This window comes from Vidua macroura, chromosome 2, assembly GCF_024509145.1.
Source record: "Vidua macroura isolate BioBank_ID:100142 chromosome 2, ASM2450914v1, whole genome shotgun sequence".
Taxonomy (NCBI): domain Eukaryota; kingdom Metazoa; phylum Chordata; class Aves; order Passeriformes; family Viduidae; genus Vidua; species Vidua macroura.
In genome coordinates, this window is record NC_071572.1 from 49,045,614 (window position 1) to 49,061,973 (window position 16,360).

Consider the following 16,360-nt stretch of genomic DNA (forward strand, 5'->3'; position numbering starts at 1 on the left):
AAAAATCCAGTATAATCTTTATAAAAGTTAAGTAAAAACTTATGGAGCTAAGTAGATGTGAGTAGCTAAACTCTCACAATATTTACATTGCACACTGAAGAAGAGCATTATTGCTGAAATAGATTCTTTATTTCCTGAAACATTCCAAAACAGCAGTATACACAGTTGTAATCAAATATTAAGTCATATGCCATTATAAGAAAGCATTGATTAGTGCAACTGGATTTTGTAAAAGATCTATCAAAAAGATTTATTTGCATTAAAACTCATTTTCCATAAGCAACTGTTAACAAAACATTACAATTTTATTCTTTGTAATAAAGTACTGAAAATCAATAGTAGTTTTAGAGATCACTGTACCTTTGTAAGTGCAATGTGATTTATGATGCCATTTTAAATACAAAACACTATGACAATAAATTAACAATTCAACAAATGGTGATAGACCAACAAAACCATGCTGACCCAGCTGGATGTCAATTTCCAGTGAATGCTACCTTTTATTTGTGCTTCTGCAACATAAATATACTGCTTTGTATTGCCAATTGGTAAGATTTTATAAGATATGTTCCTAGCACTAAAAAAGTACATTACCCCAAAAATATTATTTATGGCACAGAAAAAGTTAAATTATCTCTGTAGTTCAAGGTTCAGGCAAGTTTAAATGAATTTAAGTATACAAAATAAAATATACTGAAAACACTAGAAAAAAACTCAAGCACATACATAAGTACCCCGAAATTCAAAATAAAATGTGTGATGCCTTTACACTGAATAAATTATCTCAGAACTTCAGTATGGCAAAGCTGCCCAAAAGCAGAATCTCCTAGTTCATTCCAAGGAAATATTCTTGTATTTTGCACACATATAATACTTTCTTCAGTTCCAAATGCCAACACAGCCATTGTTAGTCTGATAACAATGCAGCTGTTCAGGTAACTGATTAAGTGCAATATTTAGTATTTTATAAGATGTTCATTTTTTAAAAATGACATGGCATTGTAGATGGTTACACATTAAGATCCTGGGGAAAATAATACTGTATGACCCTCCTTTTTCAAATCGTTGTTACCCAGCCAGCTGGGTAATGAAATCCACATGATGTGTTTTCCACTGTCGAGGGCTATCCTTCATCAATAGCAGCCATCTCTCCAGTTCCCATCCCGTATCGTGCTCAGTGATGACAGTGGCTTTGGAGGCTGAAGAAAACTGTATTAACCATATGACAAGGGGAAAAAAAAGGAAAAGGAGGTCATATTTCTTGTGAAAAATCAAGGTAAAAGACGTAACTTACTTCTTCAGTGACAATTGCTTTGGGGCTTCCTTAGAGACATCCCACTGGTGCATTTCTGGCTACATATTAATGCACATATAAAGATCTATGGTGAAATTAAGGCCACTTCTAATGAGAAGAGCATGAAAGATTTGTAAAAAGGAATTGAGTGAATAATTGTAGTCATTAATGAGATGCGTCTAAATGGCAATATTTGGTTTTTCAGGGCTATAGATAGTAAAAACATATTTTTGTCACTATGGGCAGCAGAGAGCTAATGGGAAACACTTTCCAAAAAGCTATTGTGCTCAGCATGCTCATGAAAAAACAGCAGTTTATTAAAATACTGTGCAAGCAGCAAAGAATTTTATCAGCTGGAGAACTCCACCAATTTCTGCTCCAGACCCTCTTTTATCTGTCACAAGACATGTGACAATGTGTTTCCAGAGCCACCAGTTCCAGCACTACAACTCCTGACTGGAACTTACCATCCCCTGGGTCCCCACCCTCACACCTGGGCTGCATCTCTCATTCATCAACGAGGATTTCTAAAACACTTCCTGACCATCTTCCAAACCCTCCAGGTACTACTGAGGCAATTATTTGAAGTAAAACTCAAATAAGGAAAAACAACCATCTGACTTGATCTAACTACTGGTAACACAACAGGCTCTGTATCTAATTTGCCACAACCATAATTTTGTCACAACCCAATTTGCTGAAAAAAATGTGTTTCGATTTTGTGAAACTATTTCATATAAAAGCAGACCTCAAGCCTTGTTTTCACACTGCTCAGCTTTTGTTATAAGTTACTGATGCCTCCTCTCCCTTCCAAATGCTTTTTTGCTGTAAAAAGGCAGAGATATCTTGTAAAGCAGGCAGTCGGTAAGTCAGTCAACAGAGCAGCTTCAACTCTCTGCTACAATTGCTTTTTTAGTAGCAAAAACATTGCACATAAGTAAAAACAGTTGGTTAAAGTTAGATTCAGCCAAGCTGCTTTTGTGCAGCTCCACTTTGGTGCAGCACCATTTATCTTTGATATAAATCCAGTTACTTGAGACTAAGAACATAATCTGCCTCTGCTGCTTTCTGCAACTGCTGCTTTGGTTTCCAGAGAAAAAAGAATTATATTTAATAATCTTAAAAAAAAAAAAAAAAAAAACCAAACCAGAGAGGGCAAAAAAAAAAAAAAAAAAAAAAAAAAAGAAGAAGAATTAGCTAACTTGAAAATAATTGTGACAAAACTGCTATATATCCAGAGGTGAATCTCTGCTAGAGGGCACTGACAGAAAAACATGCCAGCAATGAAAACCATTTCAAACAAGCACAAGCTGTTGGTGTGACATCATGCTGTTTGAGACAACAGAGTTTTGGAGGGGCTGTAGCGCATTTCTACTTTTCCATCCCCAGCTGAATAGCAGCAACTGGCTCCAGTACAAGGCAGGAATAAGCAAGCCCAGGCTCCACAGGTATGCTTACATTCCTGCCACACTTGTGCCTGGTATCTGGCATGATCCAGACCCTGAGCTGCTGACTGACGTTCTGGCTTTATGGGCACTGCAGGACAGCCCAGCCCAGCTGTCCCACTCGGTTCCCTGCTTACCCTGCCCTAAGGACAGCTGCCCCCACTGCCCTTCACACTGCATAAGGTTAAAACATAGAGAACTGGAAGGTGGGGACTGCAAGAACCCCCAAGACTGGAGTTGGAAAAGGCTGAGGGTTGTGTGGATCCACTCAACATGAGCAAAAAAAACAAGGTGCTGTCTGAGTTCTAAGCTAAGAAGAGATGGATTACACTATAACAATTTCTTTACACTGCTTGAATCACTGATGGTAAGGAGAAAACCAGTTAATATTTAGCCAAGTTATTGATCTCAGCTATTGTAATTTTTTATTACAAATTTTTAAAAGCACTCCCTCATCCAGTGTTTTATTCTATGCAGTAAATACTGAAGCTCCCTAATGTAACCCCAATATAGTATGTCTAAGAACCCATTTTAAGTATCTAAAATACCAGTAATTTGGCTACTTAACGGTCTGGCCAAAGGTAAGAAGACAGATTTGCTCTGAGTATGCACTTTTCCCTAAACATCTGATTTATTTAAAAAAACAAAAGACCTGTTCTATTTTTAATCAAGTCATGACTACAAACACTATTTAAGTTTGAAAGAAGACTTTTAAACCGATAATCAGAAATACCATTAATTATAAAATAGCACAGTGAAAAAAACTGACAACTGAATTCCTTCCAAGGAAAGTCTGTATGAACTGAAACTTCCTGTGTTTTTCCAAATGAATCTACAAAATTGAAAGAGGGTGTTGAAGAACTGCAGGCTGACATCCAGTCTACCTGTGTGTTTCGAGCCCTGTGAACTCCGCACTCCCACAGCGCAAAGACCATCCATCTTCAATGATCACTGGCTTGGCTCTATGGCAACACAGAATGCTGCTAAGGCACATTTGAAGGAAAGGAGACAGCAGCCCAGACTTCTGGGACTATAAATAGCTTTGTTACTGATTTGAATCAGTTGCTAATAAAAACAGTGTTGATAGTACAGTGTCTCAGTCTCCCACTGAAACCTCTTAATTTTGTTTTTCTTTAATATTGACTGTTGTATGACATGTTACAAAATAGCAAGGGACTGGTCTTCATGACCCAGAAAGGCTTCCTCACATGTTGCTATGAAAGATTTAAGAGCTCTGAAGAAGAACATGAAGTAGAGGAAAGGAAAAAAAAAAAGGAAAGAAAACCCTCAACTATAAAAAAGTCTAACAGAGAGAGCTTCCTGCTGAGAGCAAAGAAGGTTATAATGGCAATCTCATGGTATAGTCTTCATCAAAGAAGAAACCTGATGGCTCTTTATCAAAGTTTCACCACAGTTGGTCAAAATCTGTTATAAGTCACATCAGTGTAATCCCCAAGTAACTCAACCAAAGAGAGAATGTGAACAATTGAACTTATTCTGGATCTAGCCACTATGTAGTGAAAAGTACAAAAATGATGAGAGCTAAACAGTGACCGTTCATCCAACAGAAAATGTTGTGGTCACACAGCAGGCCCTCACAAGAGGAGGGATGCGTGCAATGTGAAAAAATAGCTGGAGGAGTTAACACAAGTTGAGAGAAGTTTTTCCTGGAGAAGACTTAATTCCTATTCATTACAGAACACGTAGCTAAGAGTTTAACCCCCAGCTATGATAAGGTGATTAAAACATATCTTTCATCAAGCCTATTTTATTGCTTGACCTAAAAATAATTAATTTGAAGATTAATTTCTCTCTTTTTTTTTTTTTTTTGCATGCAAAAATTTGCATTTGCTTAACAGTACAGCTTATTGTAACTATGTGATATTTCAGGATTCCCTGTGTGCCAATTGTCTCCCAGCTGGAATTGAAAAGATGCTGGTTCAACCCTTGACTGTACTACCCAGTGTATTTCCTTCTTCACAATGCTGTAATGGTACAACTTGCATTTTTACAGACTACTGCCATTTACAACAACAGGGATGCAGCTCTTTCTATGTGAGCACTCTAAGATTGTGACACTGAAATAGCAGTAGGCACAAGTCAGGGAGAAGGTAAGCCACATCAGTTAATGGTATGAGGTTTGTGTTTGTTTGGATTTCTTACTGACAGGTGGCAATCCATTCCTATTCACATGGGATTACACACTATCCATTAGCAGAGTTTACTAGGGGCTACCAGCATGCATTGTCCATCACTATTTCTGACAAGCAATCTTCCTCCCTTCTGTGACTCAGCGCTGGGAGACAGAAGCTTATGTTTTATAGTTCCATATTCAGGAGGTAAAAAAATTCCACAATTTAAACCTAAGCCTAAGCCATGCACACAGAGACTGAGGCCTGTTTAACTCTCACCTTCGAACTGGCTGTGCAATTTTACTTCTGGGAATGCCACTCCCATTGACAGCCAGCGATGGTCTTGGAAGAGCACTGCGCCCTACGATGCCTTGACCAGCAGTCTTGTTTGGCATTGGGATCCCAGTGCTGGAATACAGCTGAGAGTTGCTGGACACTGGAATACTGCTACTGTTACTACTCCCTTGTACGGTTGGGCTTACATAGGCAGTAGCTTTGAGAGGCTGTCTGACAGACACTGGAAAATGTCCCACACTGTGAACTCGGTGTTGAAGCTGACCTGGCGATGGAACTGTGAAGTGATAGAAAACAAATCAACAAGGTCAGTATGAAACAAATAAGACCAGGTAGGAATGCTCATTTCTAGATAGATCTGAATAAGGATGAACACACCATTATACAATTTACTTGCTGATTTCAAACTGCTGAAAAAACTCTTGAATCCAATACTGTATCCAGTAACACTGAACTGAACTAAAATAAACTAAAATATCCTATTTCACCCCCATCCTGAAAAAAAATCCCAGTCCATATTCATCCTTCTTTTTCCCCTCAAAGAGATTAAATTAGCCACTACAAGCACACTAAATCCACCTACGCACATAGAGCTTTAAACAGGAGAAACTGCTGAATGTATAAATTAGTCACTGTTAGGTGATTTGGATTTCTGTAAGGTGGCATGCAACAACCACATCTTGTTCAAGCAAGACTGCATTAAAGCATTATGAAGCATCACAGAAGTTTAAGCTTTATGCAGAAAAACAATAGAAAGGCTATAAAAGGTCTTGAATGTAACGGCATATTCCACAGCTGGTGTTATGTAAACTATCATTTTAAATCAATGCTATGAGCTCCAGAAGCTTTAGATATAGATTTTTCTACCCAGTCCTGCCCTCTGGTGTACATTTGGCAGGCATCACTTTCTGAGTCCATCTACCAAAAGCAAACTGTCAACAGCCTGAAGCATATAAATTAAGACACTACATTTAGAGCAATCCTTTTTCAAGTCTTTAAAAAAAAGGTATCTTTAAACCATTTAAAGACACAGGAAAAACTGCAGGGGACTGATTTAATTAAACTATACTGTCAATATATTGTTATGGAACTCTTATCACAACATAGCTCCTAAAATACTCCAGCACAGCCACTTATTATGAATGTTTTTTTAAAAAAGTATTTCAGAAAAATGGAATTTTATACACACACATATATAAGAACATGAACACACAAAGAAATACGTATTTCTAAAATAATAAACAAAATTAAACTCTCAATGCATGACCATGAAAATCCATGTTGAAGCCTGAACTATTTCCATTCTTATATTCAAGCAGGAAAAAATACAACAAAATAACCCATCAGTCAAGAATATTTTCCAGAAAAGAAGAAATTTCATTGAAGACATTTATGACTTGTGCTCAAATTTGAAAGAAAACACCCACAGGAGAAGTTTTTGCCAACTTCTCCCTCCAAAATCTCACAGGAAATGGAAAGCATAAGTTAAATCCCCTCTTCCCATATTATTTATTTTTTCCTCTTTTTCCACAGGCTTCTGCCTGTGTCCAGTGAAATCCACTTCTCCAATTTCCACTCAAGAACCTCAACCATTGTGCTAGAAAAGATGGGTTTGGATCTTGATCTATCTTGCTCACATTCTACATTAATAATTCATCTACTTGATCAATACTCCCTTCATCAAGAAGTCACCTAAATTAAACCAATTACAGAGAAATTTTAATTCCCCCACTCAACAAGTATGTTATACTTGAGAATATAAGCCTCTGTTTACTGCATTTCCTCAGAAGAAAGTGGCTCAACTTCAGGAGAGAAGTCATGTCTTTTAAGACAGTGTTTATACAGTGTACTGTACAACCAGCATTGTATAAATTACGAAGAAAAGCAGTTTTCAATTGTAGTATCAAAACTAAAAATGTGAGCTTATGAATTAATTGAATTAATTATGAATTAATTGCATTTTTGGTGTTTCTACAATATTACTATTTATTATTATTATTTCAGTTTTAATGCTGGCACAAGATAAATGGGCAAAGAAAAAAAAAGTGAAGAAACTTTCAATAACAAGACTGGCAGAATTTGCTTTCCAAAACAGAAACTTTGAAAATCCTGGGGTATATTAAAATCTTGTGCAAAAGAACAGTTTGCTTTTAATTTTTCATAGAACAAAGGATCAGTGACCAGGACATGTATTCTACCACTTTCTCCATCTCTTATGCTCAGCCAAAGAACACAGGTACTTACTACACGACTGCATCCTTGAAATCCCATTACTGGCTCCATGCAAATTGGAGTCAAAGCTCTGACTATTCCTCACAGTGACAGGAGAACCAGCAAAGCCAGCAGTACTGCTAATGGTGGGGGTGCTTGGCATCCGAGCAAGGTTAGGCATGCTTCTGCGGAGCTTGTCTGCAGCAAAAGAAGACAACATCCACAGTCAGGTCAGAACTTCCAACGAACACAAGCAGCCTCAGCGTCAGTCCTGTAGAAAATCAGAATTATAACGAACTATTTCAACAAAAAGAGAGGTTTTGCTCTACCAGAGTAATAAGAATATGGTATTGACAGCCTTCAAATTGAACCATTATGGCTATTGCAACAGCATGATTATTCTATTCACAAGTATTTTTAAAGACACAAATAGGCAGTACATTTGCGGAACTGCAAGGATTTAAACAACAAATAATGATTAGTTTCACATAGATGTGTAAAGTAGGTTGGGTGAACCATGCCCTAAATGTGCCTGTTTCTTTGCAGTGAATACAAAAGCAAGTCTGCACTGGCAGTCAGACACAGCTATTTACTCTGTGGATGTCAAAAGACAGATGAGAAATCAATCCCAAGTGATTTAAGTCTTGCTTTAGGTGCCAGTAAGATGCTATGTAATTCCACTCAGAACCTAACCTTATTAGCATGCTAAGTTTCTGCAAGCAGCCACATTGAAAAACTGCTAAGTCTTGATGCTGTTCAGTTGCTTAGAACTCTAGATTGATGTAAGAATTTTCAAATCTAGTGTTTCTCCCTCCTACCTCACTTGTGGTACCTGATTTGGTAGGCACTTTCAGGTAGGTTTTTTTTTTTTTTTTTTGTAGCGCTTTTCACAAAAAGAAAGCTGTAAATGCCCCCAGTGTTTTTGGGGCAGGTACAACAGTTAAGGCAAGTGTCTAAGAGGTCAGAAGACATCTTCAATCCTACTCACACCAGTTCATTTGAAGAGAGAAACTGAAACCTTCCTGACATCTCAAGGCAGCTTCCCAACCACAACACCATGAGGTAATCTAAAGAAAAACTCTTCTGGTCTCTTCTGCCATCAGGCCAGAGGGAGATGATTCAGTTATGTGCAATCAGAAGGGACTGGGAGAAAGGCACAGACTGAAGAACCTGGTCTTGTGATATGACAGACTTCAGCAAAGCACTGCTGTGGGAAAACAATGGGCATTTATTAAACTGTCATTGACAACATCACCAAGGTTTGCCTCTTGGCCAGGTTCAGAAGCACAAGTGTTTTGCCCTGCCGACATGGCTACGTCCCCCCGCTCATAGCATGGCCAGCACAGAGGTCACCAGCTCCTGTTCCTAACATAGGTTCCAAAGGCTGGTTCTTATACTGCAACAGAAAGCATGGGTGTGCTTGTCTTGTCACAGCAGCTATGACTGCTGTCTCCCACAGAGAGCAGGGCATTTCTAGACTGATGCTTTGGTTTTATGTGTAGGAACCACACAGCACACTGCTTGGAACTGCTGGCATGGGTCGACCTCCTGGCTCATACACGGCAAGTTCAGTTCACAGAAAATGCAGATTTATTTAGAGATCTCTGTTGATCAGTCCACATAAATATACAACCTATTTAGCACCATCATTAGCTCCTCTAATCCTTAAAGCTGCTAACAAGTGAAAAGTAGTAAGACATGACAGTACAGTTCTATCTATACAAGTTATTAGGAGTCACTGACAGTAACTTCAAAATTTGTGATGCCTACATAACTCCAGCAACCTGTGCCACAGAAAGGCTGTATCGCCAGCAGGAAAAGGAAATGTAAGGTTTGAATCCCTGGAATCCAGAGTACAGTCAAATCCTAATAAAGAACTACAGTACAGACAATCTTTCACCAAACGAGTCAGAATTGTGCTTCAGTGACTAACTACGGACAGCGGCAGACTGAAACTGTCAATGGTACAGCAATTAGCAAGGGGTTTTACCACTGTGGTGCATCCAGATAGTAAGTATTAGTATCAGTGATGAAAAAATGTAAAAACAGTTATCAGGCTTTCAAAACTGTCCTGGGGATGCAAACAATAGCACCCATACAGCTACTGTATGTATGTATTTCTAAAGTATTCAAGAATTCTGCAAACTGAAGAGGGAACTGTCACCCTATGAAGCAATCCTTGGGCAAGAGTGGCAAAAAAAAATCATGAATATGGGATGTCTGTAGCTACAGTTAATTCTGGAGTCCTAGCCTAACCTTTCAAAGTACTAGGTCCTGAAATCCTAATTCAACATTACAGAGCTTGGCAAAAAAAGGTCTGAGCAGCAGGATGGCAGTAGGAAGAGGGCATTGCATAAAATAGCTTTTTAAGTATCATGTTGTATAGCAGAATTCTTTGGACTCTACATGCTCTTCCACTTAAGAGACTGCATCAGCTACCCCAGGCATTATTAGTGCCTTGAACTGTCCAATGGATGCAGCTACAATAGCAGAAAAATAGGTACAGAAGTAGCTTGGATTTCCTCCATGTCTTGGGTGGCCACGTCTTTTGCCTCCTGTTCATTAATCAATCACTCCTTCTTGTTCCAGCAGTCTGCTCTGCTGCTGATTTCATTCAGTCCTTAGGGAGCAGATTCCTGCTGCACCTGCAAATTCTCATCCATCAAGCAGCAGTGTTACTTCTTTGATGGGTCCTTGTGTCTGCTGAGATAAATGACCCTGAAAAGCAATGAAAATAGTGGGTCAGTTTAGTGTTTGAAGAAAACCCAGAAATGTTCGCCTTGATGGCATTTTGCAGCTTTCATCTCTTTGGATAATGCATCCTCTTTCATCTCCTTCTTGAAGTTTGTTCTGTCACCTGCTTCCCTCCTAAGAACAGTGGAAATAGTCATACATTTTGTTTGTAAATGAAACGATGGTTCTTGTGAACTTAATATGTGGAAGCAGAAGGTGGGAATTATGTGATTCTAATATTATTTCAGGCCACTGACATATGAATAGATATGAACTTGCTGAAAATATATGAAAGAAAACAAAAATACTTTTCCAAGCTGCCTTCCTTTTCAGACCTCTTTGCTGTCCTAAGACTGATGAGAAAATTAACAGAGAGGAGGAGCAGAGATGTCTTCTCAGTTGAGAATTAATTTGCTCAAACAGTCCTGTTTGTGATGAACACTGAAATTTGCTACAGTTTCTGCTACCTCTTCTGCACTAATCTGGTTCAGTGATAAACCTAAAAAAATCATCAGTTGCTTGCAGCTGGTTTTGTTAGGAAGATGTGGATAGCAACATCAGTAAGGGACTTCAAAGGACCTACACCTGTTCAACAAATGACTGGACATGGCACTTGGTGGCACAGTTGGCAAGGTGGTCGTCAGTCAACGACTGGAGTTGATGATCTCCAACAGCGTCCATAGTTACTACTGTGACCCACTACTGAGTCTCAACTACAACTTAGGCTGAAAAAATTATGGTGTTTTAAGTAGAATGCAGCCATATAAAGCATCACAGGTGTATCTTTGCCTTTCCCAGCCTTCTTTGAGATAAAATATTATGACCTACAGACATTTTATTGTTGAGGTATTTGAACATGTGAAGAAAATTCAAGGATAGGTCATGCACGGGGAGTTAATAATTGGTTCCTGGTTCTTTCCACCTTCTAAGAATAATTCATGCATACACACATGTGCTTGTCATTTTATGAGCTTTCTTTAGGCAGCATACATTGCCCTTTCACAGCAGAATTGCCTACTTCATGTTTACACTTTTTCCCATACGTGGCATCCATGCTGAATTAGCCCATTGCCTCTACAGCAAAAGAAAAGCTGGGAATTGTGAAATACAGACCCTATGCCCTCAACTGAAAATGTACATGAAAAGGCCACCCCACAGCACAGATTGTATTCAGTACTACTAGCAACAGGTCAAAAAGCAGGAAAAAGTGCCCCTTCTTTGTCAAAAATTCCACAAATTTACAGTGAAGACAACAGTTCGCCTCTTACCCAGCTGCCTCAGTTCCGATTTTTTGCCAGGAATTTCTTCCCCTGATACTATTTCTTCTCTGAAGTCAGCTCGGGATCAGTGGCCCAGCTTCTTACTGGCAGGACACCAGAACAGAGAGCACCTGTCTTCTGATCCTCATACCACCAGCAGCTGTCCCCCTTCCACTGCTGCTTTTCTTTTCCCTTCCCTGACCTAATAATATCACTGGCCGAAGATTAATTCCATGGAGCACGCAAACAGACCTTGTTCTCCGAGCAGAGCTGCTCCAGAAGACTCTTGGTGGACTGCCAGATGGGGACTTCTTGGTCCTTGGTCCTTGTTGCAGTCCTTGGTCCGTATCATCTTCTATCAGTCAAAATGCCTCATCCAATGAGGTTCTCCTTGCAAGAAGGGCTTAAGTTGACTGTACAGTGAAGTCTCTTAAAATCCATTTATTCCTTCACAGTTATTTTATGCAAGTGTTGTCAATGTTTTATTTGAACAAAAGGACTCCCAAACCTCACCAAAAGCACAGAAATGTAATACAATGAATCAGAATTATTGGTGTCTCAGAGAAATCTGTATCACCGTTTGAGCTACCTTAGCAGTTTCTCACGCATATTTAAATCTTTCACACAAATCCTGCAAATTCAATTCTGCCTTATCTGTATTGTATGCACAAATAGGTTGGGGTAAAACCATAAGGAAAAAACCCATGCTTCTCAATTATAAATATTATGTTCTATATTATGTAGACATTCAGAGTGTGTTCTGAAATTCTTAACAAACTTCTAGACTCTATAACAACTTCTCCTGTAGACTGTATTACAACTTCACTTTTTGGGATTCATTTCTCTTCCTCACCTCTGAGGACTTGAGATCAGTATCTGCATTATATTTGTCACAGTTGTAACATTTGTAACATCCCAAATACACCAGGGTCTTTTTAATGGTCTGTGGAATCACAAGCTGATACAACAGAGACACCAGTGTTTAAAAGCACAAACACAGATTAAAGAAAGTCCTTCAGTTAAGTGAGTGATGTCATTCTCAATAATGTCAATACCTACTTTTATTCAGAATTATTACTTCATCTCATCCTGGTTTCACATGCATATGTCTCCCGCCACAGACAGTTAGGGCCAATTAAAGATTTTTCTATTAGCCTTTCGTGAGTTCTCCCACTGATCACTGTCCTCAATATAATCCAAAGGTAGCAAAGTAAGATTGTTTTACTCCTTTTCTGTAAGAAAGTCTGCAACAATTTCCTAGAAAGAATTTTTCCTTTCTTACCGAGCAAGAGAGGTTATGAGCAGAGAACACTTCATACATCTATGCTGAACCCATATCTAAACACAATGCATTGCTGCTCTTCTATGTCTGCCTGGAGTTTGCTTAAAAAACCCAAACAGCAAATAGAAACCAAAACTGAAGCATTCAAAATGAGGCAACTGCCAACAATGTCCATAATATTTCTGAAGTGCAGGCAAGAAAGTTACTCATAACTAGCAATTTCTGGAAAATAAGAACAAAGTTTTTCAAGTGAATGGTATCTGTGGCTTTTTTTATGAAGGTGTATGCCAAGCCAAAAACTTAAAAAGCAACGTCAAAAGGTAATAGAAAATACACATTAAGATTAACCAGACCAAATGCTTTGCTACTCCATGAACCATGTATTTTTCATCCACCCCTTCTTACTGTATCATAATAAACTCCTTCTTTACCTAGAATAATTTGTCCAAAATACAAAGTTTCCAATTTTCACGTATTATAAAAATGTGCACTTTAAAACGCACATAAAGTAAGTGGTGCCAGGAAAAAAGGTTGTAAGCAAGCTGATCTCAAGAGATGGAAAGTAGGCCTTAACACAAGAAAATCAATCCCATTTTCAGTATCTTGTCTGTCCTGGATTTTGATTACTCTGGATGATTTCACAGCAGTCTAGTTAACCATTACTTCTGGCTTCAGAAAATCACAAGTATAAAGGGCAAAAATACTATCAGCTAATTAATAAAATTACTAAACAGAAATAAAATATATTTTTAAAAAGTTGAAGTGAAAGCAGTTACTTTTGCATCAAAGTAACAAAAAGAATGTATATTTATGAAGAACATAAAGCAGAGAGCAGCTTGATTTTATGACTTTTGGTGGTATTTCTTCTATGAAAATGATTACATATAAAATATTCTTGATATTAGCAGTTAGCAGTTTTTTAAGTTCCTAACCAGTAAGTTCTTCAAATTAGACTAAGGGGAGAGAGACATAAGCATAAATCTTTCACTGCAAACATATTAAAAGCTTTATTGAAGTATAAAACGCACACTAACTAGACATACTCACTTCAGCTAATTGAAACAGATACTTAAAAGCTGTGCACATCCTGTCTCTCTGAGATTTTCTTTAAATTATCTATTTTCTGACCCACCAACCAATTACAAAACTCCCATAAATCAGAATACCTTAAAAACTTTACAAATGAAATTTTTCTGATGTTACTCATCATTACAGAACATTCAGCTGATTTAGGAAGAGGATGTAATTAAAAAAAGAAAACAAAACCAGACAGATTTCACACAAAGCTTACCTATTACTATATTCTTGCCAGAACTGGCAATAAAATCTATTCAAAAGCTAAGGTAACATACACACACTACAGACAGCAGCTGTGAAAATGCTGTTTAAACGGTAACAAGTACAGCTATAGCTCATGCTATAAGTGGCCGCACATACACCTTAAACACATTGCAACATATTTCACATTTAAACATATTGAGATTGGCACACACCTGCCACTTTATGCTAATGTTTACCAGGAGCCTTCCAGTACAGCAAGCTATTGGGGACTGGCAGTAAATGTGACTGACACCATTCATTCAGACATGAGTGGAATAAGGCGAGATAAAGAACCTGGACCTGAGAGTGGGGGTAACATGGTGTGGTATGGTCCAGAAGTATGTCATTTTATATTCAAACATATGTACAGCAATTTAAAACAGGGCAGAGTGTCAATATTACAGCAGGGGCAGCACTTTGCTACAACACATTGGCAAGAACAATGTATGAGCTCTCAAGTATAGCTTCAGATGTACTTGGAAAACATGAGAGACTATTCTCACCCTCAGAAAAGGCAGAAGATCACTAGAGCACCAGAAACTGCAAACCATTTATCTGCTATCTAAAATGCAACCCTGTGGATTGAGAACAAGCAGACCTTTGGCTGTAGTGAGGAACCAGACACCTGGTGCACAAGTCAGTGCCTATGTGAAGGTACCTCATGGCATCCCACAGATCCCGGGTTGCTTATGGAAGCTAAACAGCACTGGCACAGGGTCATGGTGAAGCCAGGGTGCATCAAAGTAGCTCATATATAGCTCTATCCCAGCAGCTGAATTAGACCTTTCATACACAGGTGGACACCCACACCTCAGCACTTAAATGTAGGTGCTTCTCATCAGGTAAACAATACTATACTCCTAAAAGAGTTAGTAGAGTTTTCCAGGTTTATCACACCTTCACCGTATTTTTCACATGCAGGTAGTTAAGTACTTCACCTAGAGGACCATGCCAAACAAAGATCACTGAAAGCACGTAGGACAGCATCCCTCAAACTATTTGCCTAAAGGCAAAAAATTGTAATTAAGCTAATTATGTAGACTAGTTTAGTGGAAATACTGTGTCAAAGCTAAATACTGGGATTTTTACCCCAGACTAAGTGTCAAAATTCAACAGTTACTTGCTGCTTGTTCTTTTATGAAAAGCTCTGTGAATGCCCAGATGAAGCAGAGGCCAGACCTTTGACTGCACGTACAAGAACGAAAGTGATCTCTTTGGGGGAAGACAAAGGAATAAAGATTTAGGAAGACTGCTGGAATGGCCAAGAGCAATACAGCCTGCGGTATGTGTGACTTAATTATTAATTATGGATCATGCTTTCCACATATACTGAAGGCAGAAACCAGAAGTTCAGTTTTTCCATCTTCCATGCCCTTCCTTCTCAATTGCCCTAGCAAACTAACAGTGTGGAACACACCATCCATCACAGAGAGCAGACAAATTCTTGTTTTGCAGTCTACCTCCATTTCAACGTGTAGGAATTCTTGAGAGACAACAAAATTGTTGCCAAGATGGTAAGTGCTGATGAGAAGATGTAATACTACACAGACATCCTCAGTACAGTGAACATTTGACTCCTTATCTCCTTGTCTGCCAAAAGAACACAGTCAAAGCAAAATGTTTCTCACCATCGGTATTTGCCACTTACGTGGATCAGAGCTGCATGCATTAGAGGTTGAAGGTGTAGAGGCTGAGGAACTCATTCCCTCCTAAAGACAGTGGTACTGACTATTACAGCAGTGTTTGTCATTCCTGCAAACAGGTAACTGAAGTCCCAGCTTCTGGGTTATGCCAAACACATTATCCAACACCTCCAAGTTTTTGAGAAAAAAGTCAACCAGATGATAGAACTGGTGGTCTTTTACATTTATACACTTCATAGTTAATAAACTAGTCTAATGCTTTTAGTGCCTTAAAGGTTTCCATGCCTTTCTATGCAGGAAATCCAGTGCTTAAGTTCCACTGACATGGAACATTAAAAAAAATCATTCAAAACACATTTGGGAGCCACATAAAAACATGGCAGCAACAAATCATTCTCTTATTCCTGAACAAAAATGCCCCAGAGCCTTCCTTTCTAACTCCCAACATTCCTGGAAGCCCAGCAATGCTGTCCCACTCTTGTACCTCCCCAATAAGAAAAGCAACATTAAAAATAATATGACACAAATGCTGTACCAACAGACACCCACACTACTCTACCTTCTGTTAACATCACTCCTCCTTCTACATTGCCACTTGTCAATTATACCTCCATGCCATGGCTTACCTTGAATAGAAGCGGTTTGGGCACCAACCTGTCATGTCTTGTTTGTCAGAAAAGCTACATGCATACCTGTAGCACCATAAATAGCAACTATATGTTGTTTTGAACAACACATTTATTTTCT

At 38.6% G+C, this 16,360-nt stretch overlaps 1 protein-coding gene across 3 annotated transcripts in view; it reads right to left on the bottom strand.

Annotated features, from left to right (window-relative positions):
- SLAIN1 (SLAIN motif family member 1) overlaps nt 1-16,360 on the bottom strand; it is a 45,461-nt gene continuing 29,101 nt past the window's right edge. The window contains exons 5-7 of one of the 3 annotated variants that reach the window (XM_053971744.1): nt 7,410-7,574; nt 5,151-5,442; nt 4-1,209 (exon numbers count right to left, since the gene is read on the bottom strand). In XM_053971744.1, coding sequence (XP_053827719.1) covers nt 1,134-1,209; nt 5,151-5,442; nt 7,410-7,574 — 533 coding nt within the window. In that variant the 3' untranslated portion in view covers nt 4-1,133. Of the gene's footprint in view, nt 1,210-5,150; nt 5,443-7,409; nt 7,575-16,360 lie in introns of all 3 variants that reach the window. The other 2 variants (XM_053971745.1, XM_053971743.1) reach the window with 2 other exon arrangements.